A 19933-nucleotide genomic window follows, 5' to 3' on the forward strand; every position below is an offset into this window, starting at 1 on the left:
GAGTGGTAGATACGCTGGAGGGGAGGGATAGGATACAGAAAGACCTAGACAAATTGGAGGATTGGGCCAAAAGAAATCTGATGAGGTTCAATAAGGATAAGTGCAGGGTCCTGCACTTAGGACGGAAGAACCCAATGCACAGCTACAGACTAGGGACCGAATGGCTAGGCAGCAGTTCTGCGGAAAAGGACCTAGGGGTGACAGTGGACGAGAAGCTGGATATGAGTCAGCAGTGTGCCCTTGTTGCCAAGAAGGCCAATGGCATTTTGGGATGTATAAGTAGGGGCATAGCGAGCAGATCGAGGGACGTGATCGTTCCCCTCTATTCGACATTGGTGAGGCCTCATCTGGAGTACTGTGTCCAGTTTTGGGCCCCACACTTCAAGAAGGATGTGGATAAATTGGAGAGAGTCCAGCGAAGGGCAACAAAAATGATTAGGGGACTGGAACACATGAGTTATGAGGAGAGGCTGAGGGAGCTGGGATTGTTTAGCCTGCAGAAGAGAAGAATATCGGGGGATTTGATAGCTGCTTTCAACTACCTGAAAGGGGGTTCCAAAGAGGATGGCTCTAGACTGTTCTCAATGGTAGCAGATGACAGAACGAGGAGTAATGGTCTCAAGTTGCAGTGGGGGAGGTTTCGATTGGATATTAGGAAAAACTTTTTCACTAAGAGGGTGGTGAAACACTGGAATGCGTTACCTAGGGAGGTGGTAGAATCTCCTTCCTTAGAGGTTTTTAAGGTCAGGCTTGACAAAGCCCTGGCTGGGATGATTTAACTGGGAATTGGTCCTGCTCTGAGCAGGGGGTTGGACTAGATGACCTTCTGGGGTCCCTTCCAACCCTGATATTCTATGATTCTATAAGTAACCTTTTTCTGGACCTCACCATTCAGTTTCCTTTGACTTTTTGAAACAGAGGTGAAATTTGTGGAGAAGTTTCAGTGACATCTGTTCAGTGTTTATGGCTCCAATTGAGCAAAGCATTTGACTAATACCAGCCCAGTTCAGCAAAGCACGTAGTTAATTTTAGGTATGTAAGGGGCCCCGCTTGCAGTCACTGTCACTATTCATGAGCTTAAATTTAAGCCTGGGCTTAAATGCTTTGCCGAGGAGGGATGGGATTAGTCACATAATTAGTTAAGCGCATATTTAAGTGCTTTGTTGAGTTACTGTTTTTGTGTATGTGTGTGTATATATAATTTGAATTGCTGTGTGATGAAAGGCTCTATATAAATGGTGAAATAATACTTCAATATACTATACTTAATTGGGTTGTGCTAATTTAGGATGGCTGTCTTACTGGGATGTGTCCCACTAAACTCGTTTAGCCCAATGATGGTGAAGTGTGCTGCTTATTTGGACAATATTACCATAAATGCTACTTCATGGGGATGAATTTAGCTATTGTCAAGTGGTTAAATGGTGTTTAGCGAGGTGTTTAATAGGTGTGAAATTCTAAGAACCTGTCTTTTAATACATAAGTTGCTAAATAAGGGTCAAGAGTTAGATGTTCCTGGGTGTTCAGGAAGCCTCTGATGGCTCCTGCCAAAGACAGCTACGTTCTGGTAGATTCAAGCGATCTGTGTTCTAGTCAGACCTCTGCCAGAGACATGCTGCAGGGCTTGGGGAAAACTCATTTAACTTCATTCTCATTACATCAGTGTCACCATCAGTAAAAAGGGGATAGCACATTTACTTCCTTAGGGTGGAGGTGAAGGGGGTTTGTGAGGTTTAGTTCACAAATATTTCTAGAGCACGTTGGGGTCCTTAGATGGTAAAGTTATAGAATGGCAAAGTATTACTATAATTTATTATTATTTACCACATTTGTTTTATTCAGCTAACTTCCACCCTTTCTTTTTCAGGTGAAACCAACCAAAAATTCTGTGTGCTTTGGAGCCCTGCTCTTTCTCTATACAGGCGATTTTTACCTGAACATCAAGTTTCACGAAGACAACTCCAGCAGGGAGCTTCCTCTTTCTTGGTTCTGCCTGCCCAGTGTTCACATTCGTGCTATGGAGCCTGTGATCCAAACTAAACTGTAAATCTACCATATGATATTGGATTAGCCACAGTGCACAGAAACACTTGACATGTCCTCTGCTTGACCCCACTTTGTTTCTTTCCAACCCCAGACCACAGGCTTTCTTTAGAGGCACAGCTGAATACTTTTAGAATTGGCTGAAGTCATTTGAGCAGCTGCCTTTGCTTATGTGGAAAGGAGTAATGGAATATAATGTACTGGATTTCCCCCCCACACCCTCCCCCCCAAAAAAAAGCCTTGGTAGCCACTAAAGGAAAAATTCAGCTCTTCCTGATAGCCATGCCTCCCCATTGATATCAGTGGATTTGCAGGGGTGTATGTGAAAGCTGAATTTAGCCATGAGCTTGAAGGCCTTAGCTCCAACCTGAACGATACCTAAGGATATATCTTCAGCACTTCAACAAGAATTGTGTTTCTCCACTAAATTCCCACCACCACGATACTGAACACACCGTTTGGGACCTGTTTTCTCAGTCAGTTTCTTCCTGTGCTTGTTCCTAAACCCTTTGTTTGCCAGGTATATTGGTGTCTTTCTAACTCCGAATAAATGTCAGCCATGTAATAGCAGAGCAGCTGTCTTTGTCTTTTCCACCAGATTCTAAGGAACGCCGTAGCTCCTTTTAATTGGTTACTTATTGCAGGAAATAGCAGTACCGGTATCTCCAGTTCTTGTTGTTAGAACAGGTATGGCCCCCATAGGAGCTCTCCGCCCCTCCTTGGTCACAGTGCAGTTACTTCCCTTTGTGCATCCATAAACGAGACAAGAAGGAAGGCAAGACAGATAGAAATGTTTCTGTTCCTGCCAGAAAGGAGAGAAGCCAAATATTTGCCTGCCTGTGGGTTAACCTATGAGGTCAGAGTGCCACAGGCCTATTTCATGGCAGTTGGGAGCCATTTCAAGCATTTGCAGACCCCTTAAAATGCCACCAAGTTGAATCTGCTGATAGTCTTTAAAGCTTTTCACAAGAAATTGTTTCCAAATGTCTACTAATCAGGATTAGACAGGCCAGACTAGACTATGATAGTTTCTTCTTTTCTTTGTCAAATGAATAAAATAAAATGTTATGGAATAACTGCTGTAAGTTACTTCACTGTGGCTATCGCTGCCAAATGTACTGTAAATTTGCTTTATTGTGTTGTCTTTTACATAGAAGCTTTGAATAAAGAGACCGAGGCTTACCCTAGATGAAGCACTGAAGGTGTCTGATCTGTATGTGAATTTTTCTTTGCCGTGTGAGTCATGTTTATGTCTAAACATGCAAATAACCAAATGCATATTTTATTCAGCTATGATAGCTATACAGCCCACTCCTACTGGCAAAATTCTCATTGTCTTCAGTGGAAACACAATCCTGCCAGGCTCAATTGAATGATGAATACTGCAGTTTTTGAATGGCAATAATGCGAAAATATTCCCACTTGAACAGTAGTGTCTAAGCATGAGGGAACTTTTGCTTCAGGCTATAGTATCTATATTTCCAGTACATTCAAGAAGCAGTGATGCCTTTTGCTCTAAAATTTGTTGGTCACAACACAGTCAACGTTCGCTTTTGAGTTGGAGGAAACATCTATCTAGAGCTTTAGAATTTGAGAGGGAAAGATCTCTGAAGTTCAAATGACTGTCTAAAAGGCTTATTTGGAACTACAAATTCTTCTGTCAGCTGCAAAGGGGTGCAGTGCCCTGTGACAGCAGAAATAGTTCCACAGCTTTGTCCTGCTCTTCTTAGGGCAGGAAAGCCTGACAGGGAAGAGCCTCTGAGTGACTCAAGCTTGGCACCCTCTTTACATTGGCAGAGCTCCATCGAACAGAGCTGTGCAGTGGGGCCAAATTTACCGCATACTATCGCATGCCTATATGGGCGTTAAGGGAAGAACTGAGGAGAGCGGGAATTCAGTTTCTCCAGAAAGGCTTTGCTTTTCTTGCATGCGCCATGCTGCATAATGTGATACAATAATATTACTGTACCACCACACTCTAAATTGAGATTAATTCAGTAATCCCCAAAAGATATTCTTTGTGCTACAGTTGCTGCTAGGAATAAAGCTAAGGCTTTATGAGGACCACATTTATGAGACAAAAATATTGATGGATTGCCGAGCTCTGAGACCATTAATGGAAGATTTTCTCTTTGAGTAGAGGATGTTGTACTGTGAAACCTGTTCTGCTGTGCAATCCTCTGTTATAATGACCAGGGAAACGGCACCCTTTTACCATTAAGGGGCTAAGCCAAAGACCATTGAAGTAATTGGAAACACTCCTGTCGAATTCAATGGGCTTTGACTCAAGCTCTAACAGCTGTCATTGTAATAAAAGAAAGCTGCATGTTTCTCAACCTTGGCTTCCAAAATGGCATTTTAATTCTGCAGTATGTGCTCACTAACATAAGCTTTATATATATATATATATATATATATATATATATATATATATATATATATATATATATATATATATATATGATAATATCCTGCCACTTGTTAACTTTGGCACTTCTAATATCTTTCCCAACTTTCTTACACATTTACCTGTCAGGGTAAGAGAGCTGAAATGTCACACTGTAGTGTAGATTCTTAATGCTGAGGCTTACCTGTGACGAAAGTTAAGTGGTGGTGTTGTTTTGTGGGAATGTATTCAGAACAAGAATGCCGGAGCTCATTTTTTGAGTTTAAAATAGAAAATTACACCCGTCAGAATTGGTACATCCAGTGGTTCGAGTAAAGGACTGTGCTTATCTGATCTGCTGTCCTTTGCTGGAAATGCAAGCTGATTTTACTTCTCCTTGAAACATCCAGCTATTAATTCAAACGTAATGAGCCAAACAGTGCTTTGTTACACAACTGTAAATCTGATATGACCACACTTAGTGATTTATCTTTGTCTTCTGAGGTAAATTTAGTGCTAATCAAAGGTGCCAGATTCACAGTGCTGTTCCTGTTTGTCTTTCCATAAAGCAGGTACCGCATGAACGGTAGCAGTCCAAGCTTCCTAACAATGCCTTGCCAATGCACTTTAACCCTAAATTGGAGGGAAGACCTTTAGAGGTGAGAGGTTCCTTCCGTCTCCATACCTATTCCATCCTCAGCCTGTCAACCGAGACTGCTGAGTTGGCTGTTAAATAGTAGGGCCAGCCTGATGGTGATTTTTGTGGTGGGGACGGATAGCTCTTCATTAGACAATATACTGAAACCATCAGCTCATTTCAGATAGGCTGCCAGGCAGCTGTCGGATGTCAATAACTTTGTCACCATGGCCCTGGTTCAGCAAGGTACTTAAGGACGTGCCTAACTCTAACCATGTGAGTAGTCCCATGGCCTTCAGTGGGAACACTCGTTTATTTAAAGTTAGGCGCCTTGTTGAACCAGCACCTAAATGTGTGGGCTGTATTTGAAACAGTGATCTTGGGGATAAAAGGGCACATGTCCCATTACTGAGCTCATGGGCCAGCCACTTCCCCTGATACCATTGGCTCCACGTGAGAGGCAAACTTGCAGCCAAAACAGGGCTGCTCACTCTGCTGCTGTGGTGAGTCAGTCTTTTGACGCCTGGGTCCAGTGGCTTGCGCCCACCCACCCCCAGAGTCTTAACAGGTGCTGCGGTGAGTCAATAGAGCCTGCCGTGTGTCAGCCCTCAGGCATTCAGCAACAACCTACCCCTGAGCAGAGCCTGGGCACGCGTGTGTCCACAACCCCAGCAGAGCTGCAGATCAGTCTGAGCAACAGCACCACCCCACCAGGAAACCTCGTGGTGCACCAGAATCCAGCGACTCCCAGCCTGCTCCTGCTCTGGCTTCTGCTCCTTGCCTAAACCCTGCCCCAGTATCATCCTTGTCTTGCTCTAGCCTCGCTCCAGCCTCGTCACTGACCCGCTCTAGCCTTGCCTTTGCCTCCTGATCTTCCCTCCCCCTCACCCCCAACTCTCAGGCTGACTATCCAGATTCAACCTTTGGCCTGTATCTGGACTCCAGCTTCAGTATCAACTTGGCTTGTCTGTGGACTTTGACCACCCTGCTTTGGACTCTGGCTACAGTTCTGATTCTGGTTTGGCTATGGATTCTGAGGTCCATTTTGACGCCAGTCTGTCCCCAGACCTCGATTCCAGAGCCACTCTTGGCTCAGGCCCAACTCTATAACTAGCTGTAACACACACTTCAACCACTAGACCTGATTATCCGAGGCAGAACCTGACACTGTTTGCGATGGTGCCAGTAACATGAGACTTATCAAAGTGATGGCCTTGCCATTTTTTATATTCTGAGGGTTAATTTTTTCATTCTTCAGGTGAAGGTGTCTTGTACCCCCTTCATGTACACATATCAACCATAGTCCTGAAGGTTTATGGGTGTAAAGCACATTAATAAATTTGGCTGGGAAATCAACTTATACCAAAAGGCTATGACCACAATGACAGCTCCATGCTAGGAGGGATGCTGCCCCTACCTTGCCTAGCTGGGATTCCTCTTCTTGCAGTCATCCTGCTTCCTGGGGAAGCCTAAGAGCAGCTGGGTTGGTATTCATCTTTTGTCGGCTCTCCATGGTCCCATTCCCTGCAACACCCCAATCCCCAGGGCTGAAGTGAAAGACACAAAACAAAAATATAAAATTGTATTAAAATGGTTTACACTTTATAAAGTATTTATACCTGGAAACAAGACAAAGCATTAATAAATGATAGCTGTTATAAGCATGTTATAAATATAAGTAATGTGTGCTACAGATGGTTATAAACACATTAATAGAGTGTTACTGATTGCAAGTAACAACTCTAGAGACCAACAGGTCAATAACAATATAAAACACTTGATTTAAACAGCTATTAAGCATTTATGAATGGACACTAAATATAAAGTGTGACCTTAAAAGTGTGAAACGTGGGACTTTATAAAATGTTTGTTTCTCCTGAAAAACCACAGAAAGACAAAAATCCCTTGTTAAATAGCAGATGCATCATACCCCTCTGTCCCGATAGACTTACTGTACTGGGGACTACCACAGCACCATCTCCCAGATGCTAGAGATGTGAAAAAAGAAATGCTGAAAGACACTTTAGTTAAAGGTTACACAGGAATTGTGCCCCGTCCTCCCAAACAAACCCTCCTAGCTCACTGTGACGTTTCAGCATCCACTCATTGCTCCCCCAGGGATTGCTATGTCCCACTGCAGTAGGAGGGGAAGGAGCAGATGAAGGAAAGTGAATGGGCTGTATGGAGGGGTCCAGACGGATACCAGCTCAACAAACCCTGCCTTACATGGCTCTTGATTCTGGATGCTAGAGGGAAACATGAGAAAAGTCTAGTGCTGCTAAAAGCCAAGAACAGAACAACAGCAAAATTAAACTTACACAAATTATTGAGTCAATGAATGAAAATAATAACCTCCAGCCTCCATGAGCACTGACTTCCAGTGGTGATGATCCCCATCCTACTAGATCCTGGGTTTCTTGGGGCGTGGGTGATCAGGTAGAGGGTGTGGGGAGCTGCTGACTCCTGCCAGCGTCAGTGTGAAGGACATAGCAGTCACACCTCTGCCCATCATAATGCACACACATCCATTCAAGGCAGGCAATGGAGCATACCAAAGAGAGCCCAGATGCATTATTGTAACAAGTGATGGCAGTAAATGCTGTATAGCTATGATTACCATCCCCTTTTCTACACCTCAGCTTAACTCCTTGCTGAAGCGCTCGCCAGAATTCTAGCTTTTCAGGACTTTTGGAGAGAAATACACAGAGTCTTTGTGTTGGCACTTACTCCTGCACAAACCGCATGTACAAAGATACCAGACCAGAATAATAATGTAATCCACACACCACATAAGGCCGCATGTTATGCTGGGGGTTGAGTGAAACCTCACTGAAGCCGCTGGATGTAACTGGATACCGGTAAAAAGGAATTTAGCTCATTTATGGAATAAATAGGCGCCACCACCTAAAACACAGGTCACACGCGAGCCTGGTCAGCAAGGTGTGCTCTGTTTCATTGGGGGGTAAATGCAGGCATTGGGTAGTGTTTGACAGAGCTCTGTGTGTGAGAGAGAGAAGCAGCAGAAACACACAAAGAAGCCCCAGTGACACACTTATAGCATGATTGTTTGATGCTGTCTCGCTTGCCCTTCTCATAAACAAAGGCGACCTAGCTGGAGCTACTATAAGGTGAGTGCGTAACGGGTCAGAAAATCATTCCCAGAAAACAGTTATCAATGGTTCACAGTCAAGTTGGAAGGACATATTGAGTGGAGTCCTGCAGGGATCAGTTCTGGGTCTGGTTCTGTTCGATATCTTCATCAATGATTTAGATAATAGCATAGAGAGTACACTTCTAAAGTTTGCCGATGATACCAAGCTGGGAGGGGTTGCAAGCTGTCAAGGTCCCTTCCCCACTCTGAACTCTAGGGTACAGATGTGGGGACCTGCATGAAAAACCCCCTAAGCTTATTTTTACCAGCTTAGGTTAAAACTTCCCCAAGGTACAAACTATTTTATCTTTTTCCCTTGGACTTTATTGCTGCCACCACCAAGTGTCTAACAAATATATAACAGGGAAAGAGCCTGCTTGGAAACGTCTTTCCCCCCAATATCCCCCCAAGTCCTACACCCCCTTTCCTGGGGAAGGCTTGATAAAAATCCTCACCAATTTGCATAGGTGAACACAGTCCCAAACCCTTGGATCTTAAGAACAATGAAAAAGCAATCAGGTTCTTAAAAGAAGAATTTTAATTGAAGAAAAAGTAAAAGAATCACCTCTGTAAAATCAGGATGGTAAATACCTTACAAGGTAATCAGATTCAAAACATAGAGAAGCCCTCTAGGCAAAACCTTACGTTACAAAAAGACACAAAAACGGGAATATACATTCTTTCCAGTACAACTTATCAGCCATTTAAACCAAACAGAATCTAACGCATATCTAACTAGATTGCTTATTAATTCTTTACAGGAGTTCTGACCTGCATTCCTGCTCTGGTCCCGGCAAAAGCAACACACAGACAGAGAGAATCCTTTGTTCCCCCCCCCAGCTTTGAAAGTATCTTGTCTCATTGGTCATTTTGGTCAGGTGCCAGCAAGGTTGTCTTAGCTTCTTAACCCTTTACAGGTGAAAGGGTTTTTCCTTTGGCCAGGAGGAATTTAAAGGTGTTTACCCTTCCCTTTATATTTATGACACAAGCACTTTGGAGGATAGGATTCAAATTCAAAATGATCTGGACAACTGGAGAAAGCATCTGAAGTAAATAGGATGAAATTCATCAAGGACAAATGCAAAGTACAGTACTCCACTCAGGAAGGAACAATCAGTTGCATGCATACAAAATGGGAAATGACTGCCTAGGAAGGAGTACTGTGAAAGGGATCTGGAGGTCATAGTAGATCACAATCTAAATATGAGTGAACAGTGTAACCCTGTTGCAAAAAAAGCAAACATTCTGGAATGTATTAGCAGGAGTGTTGTAAGCAAGGCACGAGAAGTAATTCTTCCACTCTACTCCATGCTGATTATGCCTCAATTGGAGTATTGTGTCCAGTTCTGGGCATCACATTTCAGGAAAGATGTGGACAAATTGGAGAAAGTCCAAAGAAGAGCAACAAAAATGATTAAAGGTCTAGACAACATGACCTACAAGGGAATATTGAAAAAAATGGATTGGTCTAGTCTGGAGACGAGAAGACTGAGAGGGGACACAACAGTTTTCAAGTACATAAAAGGTTGTTACAAGGGGGAGGGAGAAAAATTGTTCTCCTTAACCTCTGAGGGTAGGACAAGAAGCAATGAGCTTAAATTGCAGCAAGGGAGGTTTTGGTTGGACATTAGGAAAAACTTATTAACTATCAGAGTGGTTAAGCACTGGAATAAATTGCCTAGGGATGTTGTGGAATCCCCATCATTGGAGATTTTTAAGAGCAGGTTAGACAAACACCTGTCAGGGATGGTCTAGATAATACTTAGTCCTGCCAAGAGCGCAAGGGACAGGCCTAGATGAGCTCTCAAGGTCCCTTCCAGTCCTGTGATTCTATGAAAATGAGAAAAGCTGAGAGAGAGTGCGCGCTTTTGCACAGAGTGCTATCTGGAAAGAGGCTTGGAACTGTGAGCAAAGAAGCTTGTCCTGTTGTTTGATTCCTGCTATGTTCAGGGAAACAGGATTTTGTGTATATTCTTTTGTAAATAAGATTGTGTCAAAGAAACATCTAGTTCAGTCAGCAATTTCTCATCCTAATGGAAACAATCCACTAGACTCCAAGTATTGGGTAATTGCCCGGGTCAAAAGGGATAACAAGTATTTGATTTAATTCCAAAGATGGCGAGCGAAGCAGTGGGGAGGTGGCAAGGATTTTTGCTGAAACCATCTGTGGCTCTGCAAATGTGCAGAGAGCAGAGCAGGCCAACTCAGTTAAAAGGTTCCAGACTTATCCAGAAAAAGGGTGTGGTAATTACTAGAGCTTCAGTGAAGGACAGAACTTGCCTCCAACCCAGACATCCACTGCCTGAGAACTGAGCCAATCAAATCTTGGGACAGCGGGGAGGTTATAAATAAAAGAGTCAAAGACAGCTTTCTGTATGCAATGGCTGATCAACATAGAACCAAGAACTGTGTGCACTGTCAGGACTGGTTCTTAATATCTGTACCACTTTGGATACAGGCTATAGAGTTCCTATTTTACCAGAAAATGAGGAGACCAGTCAACCATTAATCAAAGGACTAGAATGCTGTTCCGAATCCCAGACTTTATTTTGCTAACAAGTGTTTGGAAAAGGGCTGAGTGACACTGTAGGTCTGAAGAAAAAAATCACACGTGCCACATTTTATAGCCACAAGGGAGGTTTTGGACATATAGAGACAGAGAAATCATCTGTAATAGACAAGCACAGGGAAAAGAGAGGGTTTGTGTGTTCATGTGCGCGTAAGGGGACATAGTGGTAGATTTACCACCAGCTTGTTTTGGTTTAAACTTTTTTCAAATACTGTTTAAATGGTCTCTGTTAAGTTTAAATGTTTGTTTACCAAAAGATGTGGGGGGGGCTGACTTTGAAGCTGCCTGGCGATTGTTACTAACGCTTACCTAATATGAGTAGCCAGGTGTGGAATGACCTTGCTGGAACCGGACTTAATGCAGTGATTATACAGAGGCCACATTATGGGGAAATGCAACCCTCCTGGTAGCAGCTAAACTACGGATGTGGAAAGTCTGGGCAAAAGAGGTGTGTTTGGTCTATCAGTGCTTTGTGCGAATGAGCTGCGAGCTGACCCAGCATTGAAAAAATAAATATGTTATTGCATTGCCCACTGTTCTATTTCCTCTCACTTTCTCGCTTGTTTCTAGTGCCTTTCCCTGCGCTGTAGATAACGCTGCATTGTTTTGGCAGCTGGTATCTAGTGATGTATCTGTGTGCATATCTAGTACATTAATGGAAATATGTCACCCATCACCATTATTGTTTTTTAACTTGCCTCTGCTTATTGAACTATTGACATCAGCTGGCTGCTTTGATGGCAACAAGAAGTGCAGCAGTTTGCAGAGCTGTCAGGTGCAGACCAAACAGATGTCAGTGTTCAAACTGAAAAACGAGATTAGCCTGGTCCCGCGCTGTGGCTGTTTGTTAGATCTGTACTCTCCGTGGAGAATTTACAGCACAAACCTCCTTTCCCTTCTTCTGATTTTAGTTTAATGGCATAAAATTTTATCCTACATCAGATTTTTTGTAATCTCTTTTTCGGTGTAAGCTTCTTTACTTTATGTGGGTTATTTTTTTACAGTTAGTCTGTGGTATTTTGTCCTCTCCCCTCTAATCCTCTGCCTCAGAGTTCATAGGGGTAAGGGGAAAGTACCGGAGATGGGGACTAAATCCCAGGGCACGAGCACTGCTTCCTAGTGCATTGGCACACTCACTCAAAGTAGCTTTGGGCCGACTCGCTCCCCTACCTTCAGCATTTCATACATTCAGCAGAGATGAATGCAGGCCACCTGTGATCTCAACAAGACCTATAGAGCTGTCGCAGCCATTTTGAATGAGTTCACAAATTCAGTGGTCACCTTCTCTCCTTTCATTCCCTGATTTTCCAATACTCCCACCAGTTTCTGACAACAATAAAGAGACCGTGTGCTGGATTTTGGTGGCTTTGGCGTATGTATTGAGCAGGAAAACCTACAACTTTATTACCTGTGCAGAACCGCTGTTGTTCAGTGACAAGATCATCTTAAGACATTCCAGTGCTGCATGTAAATTATTAACTACAAAATGCTGCTGCCTTATGCAGGCAGAAATTAGGAGTTGCTAAACGCCATGTCTCTGGGCGCCACATTGACCGCACTTTCAATACTACAGAGCAAAGCCTTGCCTCCTTGAAAAGCTGGAGAGACATTTCGTTGTTGCCAAAAAAGTTTGCTTGAGCACCACAAAATTAGTATGGTAAACTGGCATTTTACTGGCGTTTACATGTATCATGCCAGCCACACTGTCACACGTTGCAACATCACAGCACAAACTGTTCCCTCGCCAACTCGGGTCAGTGCCTCGGAATCGTTTTGTGGTTTTTCTGTGACGCTCTTACCAGTATTTCTCTTTTCTCTCCTGTCTTGCAGCTCTTGGGAAGGAGGATCTCAGTGGCTCCTTTTCCTGGGGGAATAGGGGTGGATCCTAGCAGTTCTCATCCTAAGGTCTCTTTGCTCAGCAGTCCCATTATGACACTCTGCCCAAAAGAGCTCATGTGGTCATGGGATGCATAAACAAGAGACTCTTGAGTAAAAGTAGAGAGGTTATTTCATCTCTGTATTTGGCACTTCTATGACTACTGCTGGAACACTGTCCAGTTCTGGTGCCCACAAGTCAAGAAGGATGTTGATAAATTGAAGCGGGTTCAGAGACAAGCCACGAGACTGAGTAAAGGTTTAGAAAACCTGTCTTATAGTGACAGACTCAAAAAGCTCAATCTATTTAGCTTAACAAAGAGAAGGTCAAGGGATGCCTTAATCACAGTCTATAAGTACCTACAAGAGGAACAAATGTTTGATGATGGGCTCTTCAGTCTAGCAGAGAGAGGTACAATCCAAGCCAATGGCTGGAAGTTGCAACTAGGCAAATTCAGGCTGGAAACAAGGCATACATTTTTAACCATGAGCGTAATTAACCATTTGAACAATTTACCAAGGTTTGTTGTAGATTCTCCATCACGGACAATTTTTAATCAAGATTGGATATTTTTCTCCATCACAGACAAATTTTTAATCAAGATCTGCTTTGAGAATTATTTGGGGGCTGTTCTATGGCCTGAGACATACAGGAGGTCAGACTAGTTGATCGTGATGGGCCCTCTGGCCTTAGAATCTATGAATGACTTACAGTGTGTGTGCCAGGAATCATTCCCATAGCCAGCAGGGAATACTACAGCTACAGAGGTCTGATGCCACAGCAATGGGGAATTGATCATGGAAATCAGTCAAGGCACTAAGAAATCTCCTGAGTCCCTAACTTAGGGCCCCCCAATTCTACACTTGAGCCTCAAGTGGGCATATCACCCCTATAACAAAGTGCCAATTTAACATTCCAGACCCAATCTTCACTTGAGCTAAGCTTGGCACAGCTGAAGACAGGAGGAAGGAAAATGGCTCTAAAACCACTTTTCTCCTCCCCTGATCTTGAGCCAGCCCAGGACAAAGACAGCCTTTACCTGCCCCTGCCCCTCACTCCCCCAAAAAACTTAGAACAGCCTTTAGGCTGCTCTAAATTATGTTGGGTGCTGTGGTTCCATAAGGACTGTTGTGGCAGCTAAGAAGCAGGTGAGGTATGATGTGCCCTGTCCCAAAAATGCCCTCTGCATAGAAGTTGGGGGGGGAGGGGGGAGGCGTGCGAGTAGATGGTGTAAAGTCAGTTAAACTTTCTCTAGGATTCCCTTCTGTCAGAAGGATCATTTGCCGCTATTTTGCCTTAGCAGCACAAAGCATCTGGGCCAGGTGCCAAGGATCTGGCCCCCTAACTTAGGTTGCTTCCAGAGTACTGAATAATGAACTAATATACAGGATACACAGACCAAAAAAAACCCCCCATATACAAGAAGTTCAGCAGACGTGCTAAAGAATGAATGGTTGATTCAATCAAACTGAAGGGGTTGCTTTATGAAAATACATATTTCATGGGCTGCCTGAGTCTGACGATGCATCAGCTATGTCTTGAACGGTCTCCACATTGCGAGTAAGCTCACCATAATATATGCTAGAGATCGAAGCCACTGCAGCATTCTTGGCGGCTCCACACATGATTCCATTTTTATCTTGTTTGATATCATCCCGAATGTGTGCAAGGCAGCACATTCGCTGCTGCAAACTGTATTGTTGTTCTTTTTAACAAAAGAAAGCGCTTCTCTCATTTTAGGTAAACCCTGCATTTGCATTAAAAATACCCAGGGGTTCTGGAGACGTGAAAACACTTTATCCTTGGGAAAATGTTCTTATAAGCCCTCACTTGTCTTGCTCTAAAAAGACGCTAGTGTGATACAATAACACCATTAGCCTTTCCGAAATACCAGGGGCAGTACACACATACCTGCAGATGCTGCTCAGGGGTACAATAACAATGAGAACACACAATTTGAATGGATTTGGAGACAAAAAGAGATCAGCTTAATGAGGCTGTTCAATGTGCAAGGGCTCCTAGAATAGTTATCACAGATCCATTTTCATTAATGTGTGTTAATTTAAAAGCTCAGCGTTCACATCAATCCTGCTTGAAAAACATCCCAACGACGTGCAGTGTCATTGCTTGCGATAGGATTCCCATGTTGCAGAAAACCGAGATAACCCTCGCTCCTACCATCCGGGAGCAGGAAGGGAAGAGACATAATTGTGTTGAAGCAAAGGCCACCAGAGTTTAGTGACTAGCACTAGCAGCCTGGTTGACAGAATTCAAATCTTTCTTCATAAGCAGGTGCGATCTGTGGCCCACTTGGTATGTGAGTCTCTTATGTATCACCTACCCTCTGACTCCTTAGAACAGGTATTCTGGTAGATACAGCCGCTTGAGGGCAACATTCCATCCAACAGAGGGCAGCACATAGTACAGACCTCCCTACTTCAGGGATATTCCCTCACAGCCGCATTCAGTGAGCTCAGCTGGCCGTTCTGCTCACGGTATAACGCCGCAGTGTAAGGTATACAGTGAGAGGTTGTCTTCTCTAGTGGTTAGCGCACTTGCTCGGGGGCGGGGGGGTTGGTCACGAGACCTGGATTCTAAGCCTAATGTCATTGATGCTCTTTGCCTGTCATGTCTATTTAGGTTGGAAGCTCTTACATTGGGCCTCTCATTCACTATGTCTTTGTATAACACCTTGCACTATGTGGGCCAAATCTTGGTCGGAGCCTCTAACTTTTAATGCAGACAAAAATCAATGTGCTGGACAAGTGCCTCTGTATTCTTTGACATATAACTAATATATTATAGGCTTTTCCTAATATCATTCACAGACAAAGCAATAAACCATATGCACGCATAAAAAAGGCTGAATGCACAAGCATTGACAAAACCTAAATTATATCTGACACCTATGTAACTCACCTAAAATTAATAAACTATTCAACCAGCCCAATATATTAGCTGTGCAAATCAATAAACATGTCATAGAAAGCAGAGCTTTCAGCTCGAAGCTGTGCGCTTATGAAACAAGAGTGGCTACTGGTTACGGAGGCGGGGGGAACAACACAAAAAGCAGCTGGGGCTGTGATCCGTTTGCACTGGAAATAAATTAAACCAGATAGTAAAGAAGAGAAGATTTAACTATACAACAAAGAATTTGTTGCATTTATAAATAGCCTGCAAAGTTCTGCACCTAGGTGCTGTGTGAACAATTGGGCTTTATGAAATTCTTCATACATATTTAGGCACTTCAAAGGACACATACCAAGAAGGGTGTGAGACACTACAATGCAATGATGGATTGTTCCCTATATATCTAATCAGAAAAGCCTTTATTTGAAGAACTAGGGCCAGGAGGGGGGGAAAAGAAGTTCCATTTAGGAAAGGTTTATTAAAGGGAAATAATCCATCAAGTAGATGGTACACACTTTCCTGTCGGCGCTTCAGACAGGCACAGTTCTCTTTGTAAAATGCTGAGCAGTATTCAGCGGGGGCTCTGTAGTAACTATATGTTCATTAGGAACAACAGGAGCTTCAAAAACAAATGGTGTTAGCAGCAGCACTATGTTATCGCCCCTCCGAATAACGTCTGTAAATCACCCTGTTGCTGTTGTGTATGTGCCAGATCGAGGGAACGCTAACTGCACGCAACAAACCAGACAGCTTCAGAGCATCAAGGGGGAAGCATAAAACTAGCTCGCATCATTGCTAAGGGGCCTTTTGCGTGGAGTCCTGTTGTGACAATTGGCTCTACAAATTTACTGAAATCTTGAGCCCACCTGTAAATAGTATGTAAATGTTCACGAAAAGGCCATAATAGCAAGTGTCGATGGGAAAAGGTACAAAAGGGAGACAAAAGAACCAAATTAGGCTCGACAGAAAGGCCAAGTTGATATGATTCAAGGACTATGTTGAAATTATGCTGGTTAAAAACAGGAGCTGTGGAGCCGGAAGTTAATGAGCCAAAATTGGTATGTCGGATATTAGGGATGATTGGTGGACACAATAGTGTGGCGATGGGCTATGCCACACATCAGCTCTCTTTTGGGGGGCCTTAAAGAGAGACTTTGTGGGGAAACGAAAGAACAGACAGAGGCTACCGGCGCAAGCCTGGCTGCCATCCCCACCCTTTGTTGGGACCCCGGACCTTCATCATCCTGATTCTGAGGGGTGCCCTGACCAGACCAGGCCAGCGAGAGGGACCCAGATGGCATGGACACCCCTACCAGCTCCATCTGAATCCCAACCACCACCTGGGATGACCGTTACTACCAGCACTGAGACCATCTAAGAGACTGTCACTTTCCCTTTAAGACTGGCCTTTGACAACAACAGCAGCAATGGCATCTCCAGCCCAGCTCAAGTAACTTCTTCTTGTTTTCCGCAAAGGATGATTATGACCATCTTTAATCCCATCTAAGAGACTGTCAAACAAGAGGGGGGTTTTCCTTCTAAAAACTAGCTGCAGCTCAAGAGAACAAGAGCTGTTGTGAAAAACAAAAGCCTTATTTAATACTTGACTTTGCAAATGATTTCACTGTTTCCTTCTTTTCTGTATCTTTAAAAGGATTTTTTAACGGTGTGTTTGCCATGCTGCTAAGCAGGCGGAGGTCACTGTGTACCAAGCCCCAGATGTTGTTTAACACTGTTTAATGTTGGACAGCGACTGGGTTATGTTAGTCCATACAGTCCACCTAAATTAATGCAACTGTCAAAAAGGGATACTTTTGGCCTCCCATTCTGTTTGCTTTGTATATGGAGACACAGGCTGCAGTGTTAACAGTAGCCTGATGATGCTCTGCTCTGAATTTGGGTTGGTCAGATGAGATACAGTGCTGCTGAGCACCTCACTGAGCATCAGAGTGAGCCTGCCTTGTGGATGAGAGCAAGCCAACTAATACACAGTTATGGTGATGCTGAGAGGTTGGGGGAAGCAACAGGAAGACTGGACAATGCTTAGAATCAGGGCCCAAATCCAGGCCTCCGCTCTGAACTGTGGCTCCATATCTGGGCTCTGGGGGGAAGGGAAAGTGCAAAAAGTAATATTTATATACACCCCCTACCCCGCCATAGGTGCTTTGTAGAAATGTAGGAAGGCAGGTTGCCTACCCCAAAGAGCTTATAAATTAAATAAGGCCTAACACAACAAGTTAAGAGAACCAGAAAATGGCGTGGGTGGGTGGAGTGAAGACTAAGGGTTACTGTGGTAAATCTAGCTATGGCCCTGTTACGCATTTGTTTTACATTTACTGTACCTTTAAATCCACAAGGAATCTTCTCTCTACAGTCATAGGCAGCCATTTTACAGCATAGACAGTTAGATGGGGGGGAGTGCAATGTGTGCTGTCTTGTGGAAACTTTTGTTTTGTTCTTTCTTATTTTGTTAGGCTGTGAATCCAAAGGCCATCTGGACTGAAGAAACCTGTTTGCACTTTGTGTGTGGAAAAGCAACACACGTACATAATGTCACTTCAGCTGTAAGTTACTGGACTTTCTTGTTACTCTTATGAAAAAGAGTAAAGTCATAACCCAAAACAAGACAGCTGACAAGAGACTTAGTGCAGGATGTGGCCATTAATGTAATACACTTGGCTAAGGGTAGATCTGAACCTCACTTTCTCTCTTCTTTTCTGCACGCCCTCCATCCCTTTTGTCTGATTTGGGAAGAATATGATCAGAGCAGATGTAAAGGGCTCTGGAATGGGAAGAAAAATAATTGAATGTTCTAGAGTTTTCTAGCTGGTTCATTCTAGAAAAGGCAGAGGCTTTTAGCTCTGGGCATCTAAGGTTTCCTCATATAAAAAGGCAATTGAATGGCGCTTTGAGAGCTGCAGGTGGAAGGACAAGAGCTCTGGAAGTGGTAAGTATCATGATTTTCTTTTGGATGGTGTGATGGGTTGTTTACCCCACACTTGCCCGGAAAGGTTTAATGAAGTCTAAGAAGGGGGCTAATTAACTCAACGGGCCACAGAGAGAATCAGGTGACTAAATAATCCCTGTACTGAGGGAGGGAGCCCAGCTGGGAAGGAACAAGTGGGGCTGGATTTATAAAGACAGGACATTTGCAGCAGAAAGGAGGGATGTTGGGAAAGGCTGCAGTCGTTTCCTGGGAGGAGGGAAGTGTGTTTGAAGGCTACAGAGCCATGCAGCCTGCAGTTGCTCCCTGGGAAGAGGGAGTGGTGAAGCTGGCAGATCCAGAGAAAGAAGGGAGAGCTGGGTTGTTAGGAAAGCGCTCAGGAAAATGCAGCAGGGTCGGGGATGGAACAAACCTTGACTGCTGGCTGGAAACTGGAGTAGAGGGCAGGCCTGGGTTCCCCAACCAGCCACTGGGGAAATGGCACCAGCGAGGCAGTGACTAGGAAGACTGCCTGAGCCTGTTTCTGGGAAAGAGATTTTCCAGCCCCGGAAGGGGAAAGCATTTGGTGACCTGGCCGGAGTGGAGCGAGAATGGGGCTGCAGACCCAGACAGAGAGGCAGAAGATGGCGTGCAACTGCAGGAAGGGGCATTGACCTTGTGAGCTATTCCCCAGAATGACCAGGAGGAGGTGCTATCTGACCGGTGAGTGGAGCACCCCGTCACAGATGGGTTCACCTTTCTCTCCTATACAGCTGTCACACATTCCGGTAATCTCAGTGCCACGGGGTCTGCCTCCATGATGTAAATAACTGATGAAAATCAAGGTGAAATCTCAGTGGGTCTCTGTGGGATGGAAAATCTATGACGCGAGGTGCCCCTCCTAATAAGGAAGAGTAGAGAGCTATGGTTCCTGGAAATGCAATAAACATCATTCATTGAAAAGAAATGAACCAATGATTAGTCTCTACAGTGCACTGATTTACAGGGCATATCCCTAGAAGTGTAAAAGCATCAGTAGTAAATAGCCTGGTAGACAAAGCAATTACTCCATGCTAAAGACACCTCTGGAGAAAGGACTTAGCAGAAAAAGAGAGATCAGAAGCTCAGGGCGTCTTCTGGGTCCACATGATATTAAACAAAACAAAGCAAAAAAATCACACTTGCAACTGGAGCAGATGGAGGTTGCCCTTAGGTGCATTGACCCCCATGGGGAAAATAGTATTTAGGGCTATCTCCTTCCCAGTGCCCATATTTCTCCCCCCTTCTGTCTTACCAGTCTAACAACTCTCCCAATCTCCTACTTCTGTCATTTGATCCTCTAAAAAAGTTGGCCTAATTTCCACTAAGTAAGGGGTGAACTAAAACAGTGCTGCAAAGGAAGCACCGTTGTGCAAAAGACCCTGGAGTCAAACTGAGG

General features: G+C 44.0%; 1 protein-coding gene and 1 long non-coding RNA gene across 7 annotated transcripts in view; one reads left to right on the forward strand and one right to left on the reverse strand.

Moving 5' to 3' along the window:
- The window catches only part of TRAPPC9 (trafficking protein particle complex subunit 9), an 829667-nt gene extending 826437 nt beyond the window's left edge, over positions 1-3230 (forward strand). For all 3 annotated transcript variants that reach the window (XM_073330054.1, XM_073330052.1, XM_073330055.1), the window contains one exon: positions 1868-3230. In XM_073330054.1, coding sequence (XP_073186155.1) covers positions 1868-2047 — 180 coding nt within the window. In that variant the 3' untranslated portion in view covers positions 2048-3230. The remainder of the gene's footprint in view (positions 1-1867) is intronic.
- The window catches only part of LOC140906331 (uncharacterized), a 105603-nt gene that overhangs the window by 19099 nt on the left and 66571 nt on the right, over positions 1-19933 (reverse strand). For all 4 annotated transcript variants that reach the window (XR_012157067.1, XR_012157069.1, XR_012157068.1 and 1 more), the window contains one exon: positions 6484-6613. This is a non-coding gene — a long non-coding RNA (uncharacterized lncRNA). The remainder of the gene's footprint in view (positions 1-6483; positions 6614-19933) is intronic.

This window comes from Lepidochelys kempii, chromosome 2 (genome assembly GCF_965140265.1).
Source record: "Lepidochelys kempii isolate rLepKem1 chromosome 2, rLepKem1.hap2, whole genome shotgun sequence".
Lineage (NCBI taxonomy): Eukaryota > Metazoa > Chordata > Testudines > Cheloniidae > Lepidochelys > Lepidochelys kempii.